Raw genomic sequence first — 16,292 nt, forward strand, 5'->3', positions numbered from 1 at the left:
GCATGAAGAACACCATCTCAATTACCCAAAGTTTGTTCTGGTTCTCTGTGGCTCTAGCCATTAAACATATACAGATGCCAACCTTTTGAGTATACAGGACCTCCTTACCCACTGCTTTAAGGAGTAGTCATTGTGCCTCAGACCTCACTGCCAGAAACTGTCTACATTTTGCCAATGGGTTTGAACTTGGAAAAGCACCTATGCTATGAAGCAAGACTTGCCTGGGGAGAATGAGGGAGAATATGTCATGGCACCACACCCACTGAGCACGCAGTAATTAAAGCACTCCACCAGTTGATACAGGTACACATTATGAATTACTAGGGAGAGAAACACGTCATGCAATCATCCTAGCCATTCATTGGTTTAAGGCACAGGGATGGGAGACCACATAGAGCAGCAGAGCCCCAGCCACTGCGTGTGAATTAGACAGATGTTGCAACAGCGGTCTGGCGAGCAATGGTAACTGATGATTCTGTGTGGTCTTTCCTCTTCAATGCTTCAATTTTGATATGACCAATCAGCACAGTCATACCATGTATACCCAGTTTCACTTTAGCCCTTACACAAGAGCTAAAGCACCTTACACAAGCTTTAATTAATCTTTCTTGTTGCCCTGTGAGGTGGCAAGGCCCATTATCCTCAATTAGGTAGATGTGGAAATAGAGATACAAAGAGGTTACTTTACCCCTGGTGATTCAGTGAATCAACAGCAAAACCAGAAGTGGTATCTGTTTTTCAAATTCTCAGTCTGTTCACTCCAAGATATACTGAAACTTAGCTGAAAAAAATGTTGTTTTCATTATTGTCATATATCATGGTTGTTCTAGATCCATCCCTGGCATTTTGGTTTTCATGTAACCTTGAGCAAATTGTTTGATCTTTCTGCAGTTATCTGCAAAATAGGTGTACACTTGCCCTGCCTATCCTATAGGACTGTCATAGGGTTCACATGAAATGATAGTTGTTTAATTCTCTCAAAATATGAAGTTTTTTTAAGCCAGTGTTTTACTGTTTATTTTAAATTATATTTTATACATAAAATTTCTGACGATTCATGAAAACAAATGACTTCTGTATGCATTTTGTTTAATAAAAGTATGATGAGGTTTGAAAGCAGGCACTCACTTGCTTTATCTCTCTCAAACACAGTCACACACAGACACACTCACACAGACACAGACACACACACACACACACACACACACACACACACACACACACTAATAACCCAGAGTTACATTTTAAAAATGTTTAAATGAAGGAAGATTTAATAGAAGAATGAACCTTACTTAGCACCACAGACACACAATATCTGTTCAGTAAATATTTATTGAATAGATGATGGATGGATTCACTTTGTGGATAATAAACTCAGTGGTTGATGTTTTACATGTCAGTGTGTACTAGCTAGGTTTTCAGAGAAACCAAGAACTAAAGAGCCTGTAATGATAAGTGTTATTGATTTCATTAATCAGTATCAATCTCTCCACTTTTATAAGGAACATGAATATAATGCAATGTTATCCTTTGTACTTATTATCCATTGAACTTACTATATCCAGTGTTATCCATTGAACTTACCATAATTTAGGGATAAAATTTGAAACTTTGTCTTACAAATAATAAAGATAAAGATGTATATTATGTTAAAATCCTAAATCATGCTGTCTCACTGTGACCCTCAGCGTTTCATCTATTCATTGATTCATTTATTAATATAATTAATTATTGCTTACAATGTGTCAAGCATTGTGCTAAAAAATATGTAAGAATTTTTCTTTCTTTCAAATAGCTTATTCTTTAGTCTCTCAAAAAGTGCAGTTTTATTGAGCTAATGTCTCTATCTGAAGATTCACAGTCATATCAGTATTTAATCCTAAGCTAAGGTCTCTCTGGGCTGCAAAGGTTAAAAAAAAAAAGCCATTTTTCAGAGGGAGTGAAGTCAGGAAGAGCTAATGTATTTGATTTTACCTCGTGATGGGCAGGGGAACAAGACAGCTCTCCTCAGGGAACAGCCTGATCTTCCAAATGGAAAGTGCATTTGTACGAGAACAAGGACAGTCCTGTGGTTCATGATAATTTGAAAGGTCAGGTTTATATCATTCATAATTTTAATTATGTCTTTAAAAATGTAATTGAGAAGGAAATTTGCTCAAAAATTAGAAGAATGAAAGGACTTACTTTAATAAATTATTACAGATATACTTTGAGATTCATTTCCTTTCCCATATTTTCTTTATTCATATCTGGTTATCTGATTGTTTGCAGGTAACATTTCCAGATATACTTGTCTCATTTTGCGTGCTTGTCGTGGTGACAGATTCTTGCCATAGTGTTTCACAAGGCGATTTATCATTTGCCTGATTAGAAGGCCTGATACTTCCTCTGCAGATGTGACCCTATATCCAAAAAGTTAAGAAAAATATAACTCCTCAAATGAATAACTCCATATGAATAACGCCATATTTTAAAAAGTCAGAATTTTCTTCCAAGATTTATCATTCACCCGTAAACTAGGGTAAGGAACAAATTCCTTTCACCTGGAAACACAAAAATACCACCTAGGTTGGGTTCTGACCTGCTTCGAGAAAAACACAAACACAGTGGAAGTTCTCCAATTCTACCATTATTATAATACTTACAGATGTCACCAAGGCAGCCTACAGAATGCTTTCTGAGCCTAATGATGTCAAATGGAAGTGGCTTCATTACCAAAAAGACTGTGACAGTTCTTTCTTTAAAAATACAGTAAGTAGAAAATAGTACTTCTGTAGATAGTGCCAATGAGCAAAAAGCTCCTGAAGTTATTATGGAAGTGGGCAAAAATCCTTCTGTAGTGGTGAAAAAGAAAAAAAAAGAATAAGAGAGATTGTTGGGAGAAATGTGCATTCTTGGCTATATCAGTGAGTAATGAGATGGAGAGGTAGGTGAGAGAAAGGGGAGCCTCAGGAGGAGGAGAGAAGAGAAGAAATGGAAAGAAGAAGGTGGCAAGTGGAAAAGAAGGAACAAAAGATTAAGAAATAGAGAAAAGAGAATAGTAGGTAGATTGGATGAGATAAGGGAAAAGGAAGAGAAGGATGGAGGTCAGGTGAAAACAAGAAATGAACGAGGCAGGAGAGGGAGAGGGACATGTGTAAGAGGTTATCCTCCTGGGGGTCAGCAGACTACAGCCTGTGGACCAAAGCCAGTCCATTGCCTTTTTCATAAATTAAGTTTTATTGGAACACAAGCAGGCCCATTGATGTACGCATTGTCTATGGTTGCTTTCATGCTACAACGGCAGGGTTGGGTAACTGTGATGGAGACAGTATGGCCCACACCATAAAGTATTTACTATCTAACTCGTATGGAAAAGTTTGCAGTCTAATCCTGTTGTTCTCAAACTTTAGTGTGCATCAGAATTACCTAGAGGACTTGTTAAAATAAAGATTACTGAAACCCATCCCCAACGTTTTTTACTAAGTAGATCTCACATTTTCATTTCTAATAAGTTTCCAGTTGACGCTGATGCTGTTGAGCCAGGCACTGCACTTTGAGAGCTGCTGCTGTAATTTTTATGTCATGTCACCCTAATGTTGTACTGAATAAGGACATTCGTGCAGAAAGGGAAAGGAAAATCAAACTTGATCCTCCTTCTAGATAAACACAGAGGTATAGGTTGATATCATAATTCTTTACAAAGTATCTTATTGAAAATTCTTAAACTGGATCTTTTTGTAATGCCAGTTTCATTCTTAAAACGATGAAAACTAAATTTGATTTAGTTAAAAGCTTAGTTAACCGGTGGTTTACTACTAAAAATGTTTTATAGTTTGGTTTGAATCCACTCCCTGGAATACCGCTGGACTCTTGTCAGTGTTACTGGACTGTGTCAATAATGTTGACTGCATCCATCTTATGGGACTACCCACTTCCCACCCGTGGGTGGCTGCTCGTCCCACCTCACTGCCGATGCCTGGTGTAAGTGGCTTGAAATTTTGCTTACTACCCACCCCACCTCACTCCCAGACTCTGCTGGAGTCTTCGGGCTACAATTTCCCTGCGAAATTGCAAGTTCTTCAATAGCTTTCCTCCTGGAGATGGGTATGAATGTTGTCCTGAGTGAGAGATTTTGGGGACTCGTGATACCAAGGACTTTATTCTGCCTCACACTCCATCCCAAGACCCTTAGATCCGGTTTTTCACCTACAAGTGGTGCCATAGTTTGCACATTTATCGTCTTCCACCGCATGTATCCTAAAATCTGTGCTCTGGCTGTGAACATGGGCCACCAATGATTAGCTTTAACTTTGCATGCTCCGTGCTCACTGCACAGAAGTTCTGTGAAGGATAGAGAAATGTGACTCTTTTTCCAGCATCCTAGCATTTAGGAATATAAAGACAAACATAATTTTGGATCCTGAAAGTGCCAGAGACACCTTCAGAGTAGAATGGGTTCAGTTTAGAAGTAGCAGCTCCTCAAAACATGTGATGTATGGTTGGATTCCACCATTGCTCTGAGTAGTTACTTCCTTGTACACATAACTAAGATGGGGAGAAGATTGAAAATTTCATTTTTTTCACAAGAAAGCTACAATACAGTTTAAATCTGTTTCATTCTGACTTGTTAGTTCTAGAGAATTTCCAGATTTTGTGACAAGTTGATGGGCATGAGGAAGTATACTGTGGATATCAAAGAAGGAAGAATGGCATACATGGAATACAGTAGATGCTTGATAAGTCAGTGCTATTGTTGTTGCTCTCTTGTTTTAATGAGTGTACGGTTCTTGGTTAAAAAGTGATGGTAGAATAAATAATGCAGACAGTTCAGATTCTGCATGATGCCGTGTTAACTTAAACTTGTACATACCGCAACCAGTTCCTCTTTCTCATGAACCCATTGTAACAATTAAATATCAGTTATCAAAAAAAAAACGCAAAACGTGGACTGTCTATACTTTTTAAACACCATGAGATCTTATTTCTAAAGGAATTCCTTGATGAATTTTCCTGTAAAATAAGCATATCTGTTGTTAACCGTAGCAAAGAATGTTGTGGGTTTAAATTCTTTCAAATTTTTCTTTAATCATTTTCAAATTGTAGTTAGTGCCAGAGTAAGTAAAACTGGATGTGATGTGCCACCTCTTCCTAGACCTTCTTCCCGTGACATCTTCTCCCTTCCTTTCCTTTCTTCCTGTTGCGATGTGGCTTCTCCTGAGCTGCCATTGTTTTCAGCACTGGCTTAGTCACGCCGTCAGCTTGGTGAGTGGTATAGAGCAAAGGGGTCACCTGTTTCTATCTGCCTTCCATTCAAACGACCCCCTGCATGTGTTTGAGATGGACTAGGATCCTTCCTAATCCTGAGTTAGTGGCTCCAGGTGGAATCTGTGTAAAAGGGTGACTTACCATTAGTGGTGAAATTCCACTGCAGAACTATAAAGGTCTTGCTGTATGCAGTTCACTGTGGCAGAATTTCGTTATAGAGGGGTGATGTGAAATGCTAACAGGTAATTTGCTGCTCTGTGCTTATTCAAGGAATTGCGCCACAATGAAAACATTGAAGGTTCACTGCAATTTTCACTTGTTTAATATTAGGAGAGACACGGGTCTTTCTGGTATCAGAAAAAGAAGCTTCTTAGAAGGTAGTAGTGAATAGTCTGATGGATTTAAGGTCTTTCCAATTTCTTTTGAATTTTCAAAACTTTAATTCATACTAGTATTATCATATGTGTTAGTTTTTCCTACAGCTGCTGTAACAGATTACCACAAACTTTGTGACTTAAAAACAACACCAACTTACTAATTTATGGTTCTGGAGCTCAGAAGCCCAAAATTTAGTCTTAGTGAGTTAAAAATTAAGGCGTTGGCAGGGCTGCATTTCTTCCGGAGGCTCTAGGAGGATCTGTTTTCTGGCTTCTAGTGGTTGCCCACTTTGCTTGGCTTTTGGCTCTTTCCTCAGTCTTCAAAGTCAACAGCAGAGCATCTTCCAATCTTTCTCTCCATTTCATTTTCTTTTCTCTATACTTTTTTTCTGGCCAACTTTCCCATTACCCCTTCCTTTTGATTTTCAATTTCATTTTTTTATGTAGATCTGCACTTCAGTTACTTAGATTGAATTTCTATTTATTATTCTTTCTACTGATAGTGCATACTTAGCTATGTTCCTCTTACTATTTTTTTCTTCTTTCTTTTTATAATAAAAACATATCTGTACCGACAATCTTTTTAACAGATTCATGAGGAAGTTAAGGTTTTGCTCTGCAGTCTTTGGTTTGAAATTACCCTCATTTTTTCTAAACCTGCCCTTTTTATTTTATTTTAATTAAGTAATTAATTTATGTATTATTTTATTTTATGTTTTTAACATCTTTACTGGAGTAAAATTGCTTTACAATGGTGTGTTAGTTTCTGCTTCATAACAAAGTGAATCAGTTATACATATACATATATCCCCGTATCTCTTACCTCTGGCGTCTCCCTCCCTCCCCCCCTCCCTATCCCACCCCTCTAGGTGGTCACAAAGCACCGAACTGATCTCCCAGTGTTATGCAGCTGCTTCCCACTAGCTATCTGTTTTACATTTGGTAGTGTATAATGTCCATGCCACTCTCTCACTTTGTCCCAGCTTACCCTTCCCCCTCCCCATATCCTCAAGTCCATTCTCTAGTAGGTCTGCGTGTTTATTCCCGTCATGCCCTTAGGTTCTTCATGACCATTTTTTTTGTTGTTTTTTTAGATTCCATATATATGTTTTAGCATACGGTATTTGTTATTCTCTTTCTGACTTACTTCGCTCTATATGACAAACTCTAGGTCCATCCACCTCACTACAGATAACTCAGTTTCGTTTCTTTGTATGGCTGAGTAATATTCCATTGTGTATATGTGCCACATCTTCTTTATCCATTCATCTGTTGATGGACACTTAGGTTGCTTCCATGTCCTGGCTATTGTGTATAGAGCTGCAGTGAACATTGTCGTACATGACTCTTTTTGAATTCTGGTTTTCTCAGAGTATATGCCTAGTAGTGGGATTGCTGGGTCATATGGTAGTTCTATTTTTAGTTTTGTAAGGAACCTCCATACTGTTCTCCATAGTGGCTGTATCAATTTACATTCCCACCAACAGTGGAAGAGGGTTCCCTTTTCTCCACACCCTCTCCAGCATTTATTGTTTGTAGATTTTTTGATGATGGCCGTTCTGACCGCTGTGAGATGATATCTCATTGTAGTTTTGATTCGCATTTCTCTAATGATTAATGATGTTGAACATTCTTTCATGTGTTTGTTGACAATCTGTGTATCTTCTTTGGAGAAATGTCTATTTAGGACTTCTGCCCATTTTGGGATTGGGTTGTTTGTTTTTTTGATACTGAGCTGCATGTGCTGCTTGTGAATATTGGAGATTAATCCTTTGTCAGTTGCTTCATTTGCAAATATTTTCTCCCATTGTGAGGCTTGTCTTTTTCGTCTTGTTTATGGTTTTCTTTGCTGTGCAAAAGCTTTTAAGTTTCATTAGGTCCCACTTGTTTATTTTTGTTTTTACTTCCATTTCTCTAGGAGGTGGCTCAAAAAGGATCTTGCTGTGATTTATGTCATGGAGTGTTCTGCCTATGTTTTCCTGTAAGAGTTTAATAGTGTCTGGTCTTACATTTAGGTCTCTAATCCATTTTGAGTTTATTTTTGTGTGTGGTGTTAGGGAGTGTTCTAATTGCATTCTTTTACATGTAACTGTCCAGCTTTCCCAGCACCACTTATTGAAGAGACTGTCTTTTCTCCACTGTATATTCATGCCTCCTTTATCAAAGATAAGGTGACCATATGTGTGTGGGTTTATCTCTGGGCTTTCTATCCTGTTCCATTGATCTGTATTTCTGTTTTTGTGCCACTACCATGCTGTCTTGATTACTGTAGCTTTGTAGTATAGTCTGAAGTCAGGGAGCCTGATTCCTCCAGCTCCGTTTTTCTTTCTCAAGACTGCTTTGGCTATTTGGGGTCTTTTGTGTTTCCATACAAATTGTGAATTTTTATGTTCTCGTTCTGTGAAAAATGCCAGTGGTAGTTTGATAGGGATTGCATTGAAGATAACTTTGGGTAGTATAGTCATTTTCACAGTGTTGATTCTTCCAATCCACGAACATGGTATAGCTCTCCATCTATTTGTATCATCTTTAATTTCTTTCATCAGTGTCTTATAATTTTCTTCATGCAGCTTTTTTGTCTCCTTAGGTAGGTTTATTCCTAGGTATTTTATTCTTTTTGTTGCAGTGGTAAATGGGAATGTTTTCTTAATTTCGCCTTCAGATTTTTCATCATTAGGATATAGGAATGCAAGAGATTTCTGTGCATTAACTTTGTATCCTGCTTCTTTACCAAATACATTGATTAGGTCCAGTAGTGTTCTGGTGACATCTTTAGGATTCTCCATGTATAGTATGATGTCATATGCAAACAGTGACAGCTTTACTTCTTCTTTTCTCATTTGGATTCCTTTGATTTCCTTTTCTTCTCTGATTGCTGTGGCTAAAACTTCCAAAACTATGTTGAATAATAGTTGTGAGAGTGGGCAACCTTGTCTTGTTCCTGATCTTAGTGGAAATGCTTTCATTATTTTACCACTGAGGGCAATGTTGGCTGTGGGTTTGTCATATATGGCTTTTATTCTGTTGAGGTAAGTTTCCTCTATGCCTACTTACTGCAGGGTTTTTATCATAAATAGGTGTTGAATTTTGTCGAAAGCTTTCTCTGTATCTATTGAGATGATCATATGGTTTTTCTCTTTCAATTTGTTAATATGGTATATCACGTTGATTGATTTGCGTATATTGAAGAATCCTTGCATTCCTGGGATAAACCCCACTTGATCATGGTGTATGATCCTTGTAATGTGCTGTTGGATTCTGTTTGCTGGTATTTTGTTGAGGACTTTTGCATCGATGTTCAGCAGTGATATTGGCCTGTAGTTTTCTTTTTGTGTGACATCTTTGTCTGGTTTTAGTATCAGGGTGATGGTGGCCTCGCAGAATGAGTTTGGGAGGGTTCCTCCCTCTGCTATATTTTGGAAGAGTTTGAGAAGGATAGGTGTTAGCTCTTCTCTAAATGTTTGATAGACTTCGCCTGTGAAGCCATCTGGTCCTGGGCTATTGTTTGTTGGAAGATTTTTAACCACAGTTTCAATTTCAGTGCTTGTGATTGGTCTGTTCATATTTTCTATTTCTTCCTGATTCAGTCTTGGCAGGTTGTGCCTTTCTAAGAATTTGTCCATTTCTTCCAGATTGTCCATTTTATTGGCATAGAGTTGCTTGTAGTAATCTCTCATGATCTTTTGTATTTCTGCAGTGTCAGTTGTTCCGTCTCCTTTTTCATTTCTAATTCTATTGATTTGAGTCTTCTCCCTTTTTTTCTTGATGAGTCTGGCTAATGGTTTATCTATTTTGTTTATCTTCTCAAAGAACCAGGTTTTAGTTTTATTGATCTTTGCTATTGTTTCCTTCATCTCTTTTTCATTTATTTCTGATCTGATCTTTATGATTTCTTTCCTTCTGTTAACTTTGGGGTTTTTTTGTTCTTCTTTCTCTAATTGCTTGAGGTGTAAGGTTAAGTTGTTTATTTGAGATATTTTTTGTTTCTTAAGGTAGGATTGTACTGCTATAAACTTCCCTCTTAGAACTGCTTTTGCTGCATCCCAGAGGTTTTGAGGCATCAGTTTTTGTTGCCATTTGTTTCTAGGTATTTTTTTATTTCTTCAGTGATCTCTTGGTTATTAAGTAGTGTATTGTTTAGTGTTTATATTTTTTATAGATTTTTTTCCTGTAATTGATATCTAGTCTCATAGCGTTGTTCTCGGAAAAGATACTTGATATGATTTCAATTTTCTTAAATTTACCAAGGCTTGATTTGTGACCCAAGATATGATCTATCCTGGAGAATGTTCCATGAGCCCTTGAGAAGAAAGTGTATTCTGTTGTTTTTGGCTGAAATGTCCTATAAATATCAATTAAGTCCATCTTGTTTAATATATCATTTGAAGCTTGTGTTTCCTTATTTATTTTCATTTTGGATGATCTGTCCCTTTGTGAAAGTGGGGTGTAAAAGTCCTCTACTATGATTGTGTTACTGTCGATTTCCCGTTTTATGGCTGTTAGTATTTGCCTTATCTATTGAGGTGCTCCTATGTTGGGTGCATAAATATTTACAATTGTTATATCTTCTTCTTGGATTGATTCCTTGATCGATATGTAGTGTCCTTCTTTGTCTCTTGTAATAGTCTTTGTTTTAAAGTCTATTTTGTCTGATATGTGCATTGCTCCTCCAGCTTTCTTTTGATTTCCATTTGCATGGAATATCTTTTTCCATCCCCTCACTTTCAGTCTGTATGAGTCCCTAGGTCCGAAGTGGGTCTGTTGTAGACAGCGTATATATGGGTCTTGTTTTTGTATCCATTCAGCCAGTCTGTGTCTTTTGGTTGGAGCATTTAGTCCATTTACATTTAAGGTAATTATCGATATGTATGTTCCTATTACCATTTTCTCAAGTGTTTGGGGTTTGTTATTGTAGGTCTTTTCCTCCTCTTGTGTTTCTTGCCTAGAAAAATTCCTTTAGCATTTGTTGTAAAGGTGGTTTGGTGGTGCTGAATTCTCTTAGCTTTTGCTTATCTGTAAAGGTTTTAATTTCTCTGTCAAATCTGAATGAGATCCTTGCTGGGTAGAGTATTCTTGGTTGTAGGTTTTTCCCCTTCATCACTTTAGAGGTGTCCTGCCACTCCCTTCTGGCTTGCTGAGTTTCTGCTGAAAGATCAGCTGTTAGCCTTATGGGGATTCCCTTGTATTTTATTAGTTGTTTTTCCCTTGCTGCTTTTAATATTTTTTGTTTGTATTTAATTTTTGATAGTTTGATTAATATATGTCTTGGCGTGTTTCTCCTTGGGTTTATCCTGTATGGGACTCTCTGTGCTTCCTAGACTTAACCATTTCCTTTCCCATATTAGGGAAATTTTCAACTGTAATCACTTCACATATTTTCTCAGTCCCTTTCTTTTTCTCTTCTTCTTCTGGGACCCCTATAATTCAAATGTTGGTGTGCTTAATATTGTCCCAGAGGTCTCTGAGACTATCCTCAATTCTTTTCATTCTTTTTTCTTTATTCTGCTCTGCAGTAGTTATTTCCACTATTTTATCTTCCAGGTCACTTATCCGTTCTTCTGCCTCAGTTATTCTGCTATTGATCCCTTCTAGAGAATTTGTAATTGCATTTATTGTGTTGTTCATCACTGTTTGGTTTCTCTTAAGTTCTTCTAGGTCCTTGTTAAATGTTTCTTGTATTTTCTCCATTCTATTTCCAAGCTTTTGGATCAACTTTACTATCATTATTCTGAATTCTTTTTCAGGTAGACTGCCTATTTCCTCTTCATTTGTTAGGTCTGGTGGGTTTTTATCTTACTCCTTCATCTGCTGTGTGTTTCTCTGTCTTCTCATTTTGCTTAAGTTACTGTGTTTGGAGTCTCCTTTTTGCAGGCTGCACGTTCGTAGTTCCCATTGTTTTTGGTGTCTGTCCCCAGTGGCTAAGGTTGGTTCAGTGAGTTGTGTAGGCTTCCTGGTAGAGGGGACTAGTGCCTGTGTTCTGGTGGATGAGGCTGGATCTTGTCTTTCTGGTTGGCAGGTCCACGTCTGGTTGTGTGTTTTGTGGTGTCTGTGGCCTTATTATGATTTTAGGCAGCCTGTCTGCTAATGGGTGGTTTTGTGTTCCTGTCTTGCTAGGTGTTTGGCAACAGGTGTCCTGCACTGTAGCTTGCTGGTTGTTGAGTGGAGCTGGGTCTTGGCTGTGAGGTGGAGATCTCTGGGTGGGAGATATTTGCCGTTTGATATTATGTGGGTCTGGGAGGTCTCTGGTGGACCAGTGTCCTGAACTTGGCTCTGCCATCTCAGAGGCACAGCACCGACTCCTGGCTGGAGCACCAGGAGCCTGTCATCCACACGGCTCATGATAAAAGGGAGAAAAATAAGAAAGAAAGAAAGAAGAGAGCACCCAAATCAAAAAACAAATCCACCAATGATAACAAGCACTAAAAACTGTACTAAAAAAAACAAAAAAACAGACAGACATTACCCTAGGACAAATGGTAAAAGCAAAGCCATACAGACAAAATCACACCCAGAAACATACACATACACACTCACAAAAAGAGAAAAAGAGAAATATATATATATATATCGTTGCTCTCAAAGTCCACCTCCTCTATTTGGGATGATTCATTGTCTATTCAGGTATTCCACAGATGCAGGGTACCTCACGTTGATGGTGGAGGTTTAATCTGCTGCTCCTGAGGCTGCTGGGAGAGATTTCCCTTTCTCTTGTTTGTTCACACAGCTCCCAGGGTTCAGCTTTGGATTTGGCCCTGCCTCTGCATGTATGTCACCTGAGGGCATCTGTTCTTTGCTCAGACAGGTTGGGGTTAAAGGAGCAGCTGATTCGGGGGCTCTGGCTCACTCAGGCCGGGAGGAGGGAGGGGCACGGAGTGCGGGGTGAGCCTGCGGTGGCAGAGGCCGGTGTGACGTTGGGACAGCCTGAGGCGCACCTGTGTTCTCCAGGGGAAGTTGTCCCTGGATCACAGGACCCTGCCAGTTGCAGCCTGCACAGGCTCCCGGGAGGTCAACCTGTCTTTTTTGAAAGTTCATTGTCTCTGTATTCCCCGAAGGGAGGAAGCTAGTGTTTTAAGAATCAAACCTAATTGTGAAAAGATTTGTAATTCACAGCTTGCCTTTTATCTTTTTTTTTTTACATCTTTATTGGAGTATAATTGCTTTACAATGGTGTGTTAGTTTCTGCTTTATAGCAAAGTGAATCAGTTATACATATGTTCCCCTATCTCTTCCCTCTTGCGTCTCCCTCCCTCCAACCCTCCCTTTCCCACCCCTCCAGGCGGTCACAAAGCACCGAGCTGATCTCCCTGTGCTATCCAGCTGCTTCCCACTAGCTATCTACCTTACGTTTGGTAGTGTATTTATGTCCATGCCTCTCTCTCGCTTTGTCACACCTTACCCTTCCCCCTCCCCATATCCTCAGGTCCATTCTCTAGTAGGTCTGTGTTGTTATTCCTGTCTTACCCCTAGGTTCTTCATGACATTTTTTTTTCTTAAATTCCATATGTATGTGTTAGCATACGGTATTTGTCTTTCTCTTTCTGACTTACTTCACTCTGTATGACAGATTCTAGGTCTATCCACCTCATTACAAATAGCTCAATTTCGTTTCTTTTTATGGCTGAGTAATATTCCATTGTATATATGTGCCACTGGTCCAGCCACTATGGAGAACAGTATGGAGGTTCCTTAAAAAACTACAAATAGAACTACCATATGACCCAGCAATCCCACTACTGGGCATATACCCTATGAAAACCATAATTCAAAAAAAGTCATGTACCAAAATGTTCATTGCCTTTTATCTTGACTCATGTGTGTGCCATCATCATATTTTACAAAGCAAATGTTAAAGTAAAGGTTACAAAACCATTAACTGTTACAATACTTGTGGCTTTAATATTGGGGAAAATCTGCATATTAATTCACACCATTATTATTGGTTTTTAAATAGGAAGAAAATATTGTGTGTCCAGGATAATTAATTTACCTATTATGTTAAATTTTGAGGACACCAAAAATATTTCCTGTATTTGGAAGATTGGCTGCGTTTATAATGACTTTGATTACAAAAGAAGACATGTACATTGTGGGAGAAAATAGTTAATATACAGTCAAATGAAAGTAAACAAAGTCATTTGAAATAACCACCAAGGAAAAAAATTCCTCCAGGTTTTTTATTTTTTTAATTTATTTATTGTTTACTTGGCCATGCCATGCGGCATGTGGGATTTTTAGTTCCCTGACAAGAGATCGAACCCAAGACCCCTGCAGTGGAAGTGTGGACTATTAACCACTGGACTGCCAGGGAAGTCCCGCTCCAGATTTTTTAATATACTACATATATTTATATATATTTTTTATAATTATGGCTATTCTGGTCATACTGTTTTCTGATCTACTCTTTTTAATAAGCAATATATTACAAATATTTTCCATAATATTTGACAACATTTTTATTGGCTGCCTTGTGTCTTATTATATGGGTACACTATGATTTATTTTTAAAACACTCTGGCAAACATTCTTGCAGCTATTTCCTTAGAATAGATCCCAGGAAGAGAAGTTTGTGGGGCAACAAGCATTTTAAAGTCTTTTGATACATGGGGGACCCAAACAGTCATAATCCAGAAGATAATTTCACAAAACAGTTACTGCTCCTTTCCCTTCCCAGGCAAACATCATAGTGATCTAATTATTGTTTGTTTGTTTGTTTTTAACTTTTAGGTTACCTTGCACCTCGAAACCTTCCTAGTACTGGCTTCTTCCCATTGCTGCAAACCCTACTCTGTGACACAGACTCTAAATGCAAAGACACACCCTATGGGCCGCAAGATCTGCTTCGTAGGCAAGGAATTGACGATGCACAATTTAAAGACAGGTAGGGACACTTCCAAGTGTGTTCAGTTGCTTTGAGAGATCAGACCTTGTTTCCTTATGAGATATCCAGGAAGCCATCCTAGGTTTGGTATACAGCTTTATTTTCTATATCTACAAATGTGATGATCTAAATATGAATGAACGAGGTGGGTACAAACTGGAATTACCATTTTTATGTAGGATTAAGCATAATCTACTTTGATGAATTACTCAAATTTTGCCTTTTAAAACTACTTATGGTTACCAGAGGATGGTGGTGGGGATAAATTGGGAAATTTATAAAGATAAAATTCCAGGCAGAGAAATAGTCAGTGATCCTGAAGTGGGGACAAACCTGATCATTTAGAGGAACAGAAAGTCGGCTAATATGACTAGAACATAGTGAGGGATAATGAAAGCGGTAGGGGATATGGTGAAACAATAAAAACCATGAGAGAAAGAGCCTGAAGAATCAAACAGGTAAGCAAAGGGAAAGGATTTGTCTTTTGTTTTTAGTATAATGAGAAGCCACTGGAAATTTTTAAGCAGGGAAATGACATGACATATTTTCTATGAGACTAATATATTCTAGGCATATACAAGCATTACCTCAGCTAGCAACTAGTTGAGTTGTGTATCTCTGCAAGGAGACCCAAAGCTGACTAGAGCCTATGCCCCCTTGTGTAATCAGTGTAGAGATAAAGTGAATGAATATTTTATTCATTCAACCACTTCATAGATGGTCTCTGTGTCCCTATGTGAGTGATGAATTAGGCAAGATTTATGCCTATGTTCTAGCAGGGTAAGGTAAATATTAAATCAACAATAGTAGGAGATAGTGCAATGAAGAGTGCCAGAAGGATGCTGAAGCATAATCAGGTAAATCTTCCTGGAAAAGTTGTACTTGAGATGGACATTTCGTGAGCCAAGTGATAGAGAAGATATGGGGAAAATTAATGTCCATTATTTACAAATTGGATTACAGCTCCAGGTGGGGCTCTCATCTTTGTATCTTTTTTTTTTTTTTTTTTCCCACGAAGAAGTAAGTAACAATGAGGGAAACAGTTAACAAAATCTAAGAAGTCCATCAATATACCTCTGCCCAAAGAAGAATTTTTCTATGTAATATAATAGAGAACCAAATTCATGGAGTCGCCTGAGCAGAGCCATTGAGTTGGTTTTGGAACTAGGATTAAAGTCCAGGTTTATTTTACCCTCTGTTGGTTATTCTCCAGATAGCTGATCTTGTCTCTTTTTTTTCAGTTTTATTCCAGTCTCCAGGTATTTTATTGAGTTCAAGCTCTATATTGCTGTATATTCAGTATTTTCTCTAAACTACCAAGTAATTGGAACTTAATTTGGAAAATTATGTACAATAATAAAATTGCATTAATGATATTCCCCACCATGCTATTAACTTTTATGCTTTATATAGCCATGCAATGAAACTGGGGCATGGTTACTAGGTAAGCCGTTCCATACTAAGTAAGCCATTGCACTAAATTACTTCCCTTTGGTGAAGAAAGATTCACCAGCATAGCCTCATTAAGAAACAAAACAGTCAGGGAAAAAAAAGAAAATGCCATCTTTGGCTTCATCAAAAGAGGCCCACCTGGGGCTTCCCTGGTGGTGCAGTGGTTGAGAGTCCACCTGCCGATGCAGGGGACGTGGGTTCGTGCCCTGGCCTGGGAGGATCCCACATGCCGCGGAGCGGCTGGGACCGTGAGCCATGACCGCTGAGCCTGCGCATCCGGAGCCTGTGCTCCGCAATGGGAGAGGCTGCAACAGTGAAAAGCCTGCGTGCCGCAAAAA

The 16,292-nt window shown here is 38.4% G+C and overlaps 1 protein-coding gene across 1 annotated transcript in view; it reads left to right on the plus strand.

The window, feature by feature from the left end:
- ABCA12 (ATP binding cassette subfamily A member 12) overlaps positions 1–16,292 on the plus strand; it is a 184,381-nt gene that overhangs the window by 48,532 nt on the left and 119,557 nt on the right. The window contains exon 3 of the mRNA XM_007456410.1: positions 14,349–14,502. Coding sequence (XP_007456472.1) covers positions 14,349–14,502 — 154 coding nt within the window. The remainder of the gene's footprint in view (positions 1–14,348; positions 14,503–16,292) is intronic.

The sequence above is a fragment of the Lipotes vexillifer genome, unplaced genomic scaffold, assembly GCF_000442215.2.
Source record: "Lipotes vexillifer unplaced genomic scaffold, Lipotes_vexillifer_v1.1 scaffold1179, whole genome shotgun sequence".
In the NCBI taxonomy this organism is placed as follows: Eukaryota; Metazoa; Chordata; class Mammalia; order Artiodactyla; family Lipotidae; genus Lipotes; species Lipotes vexillifer.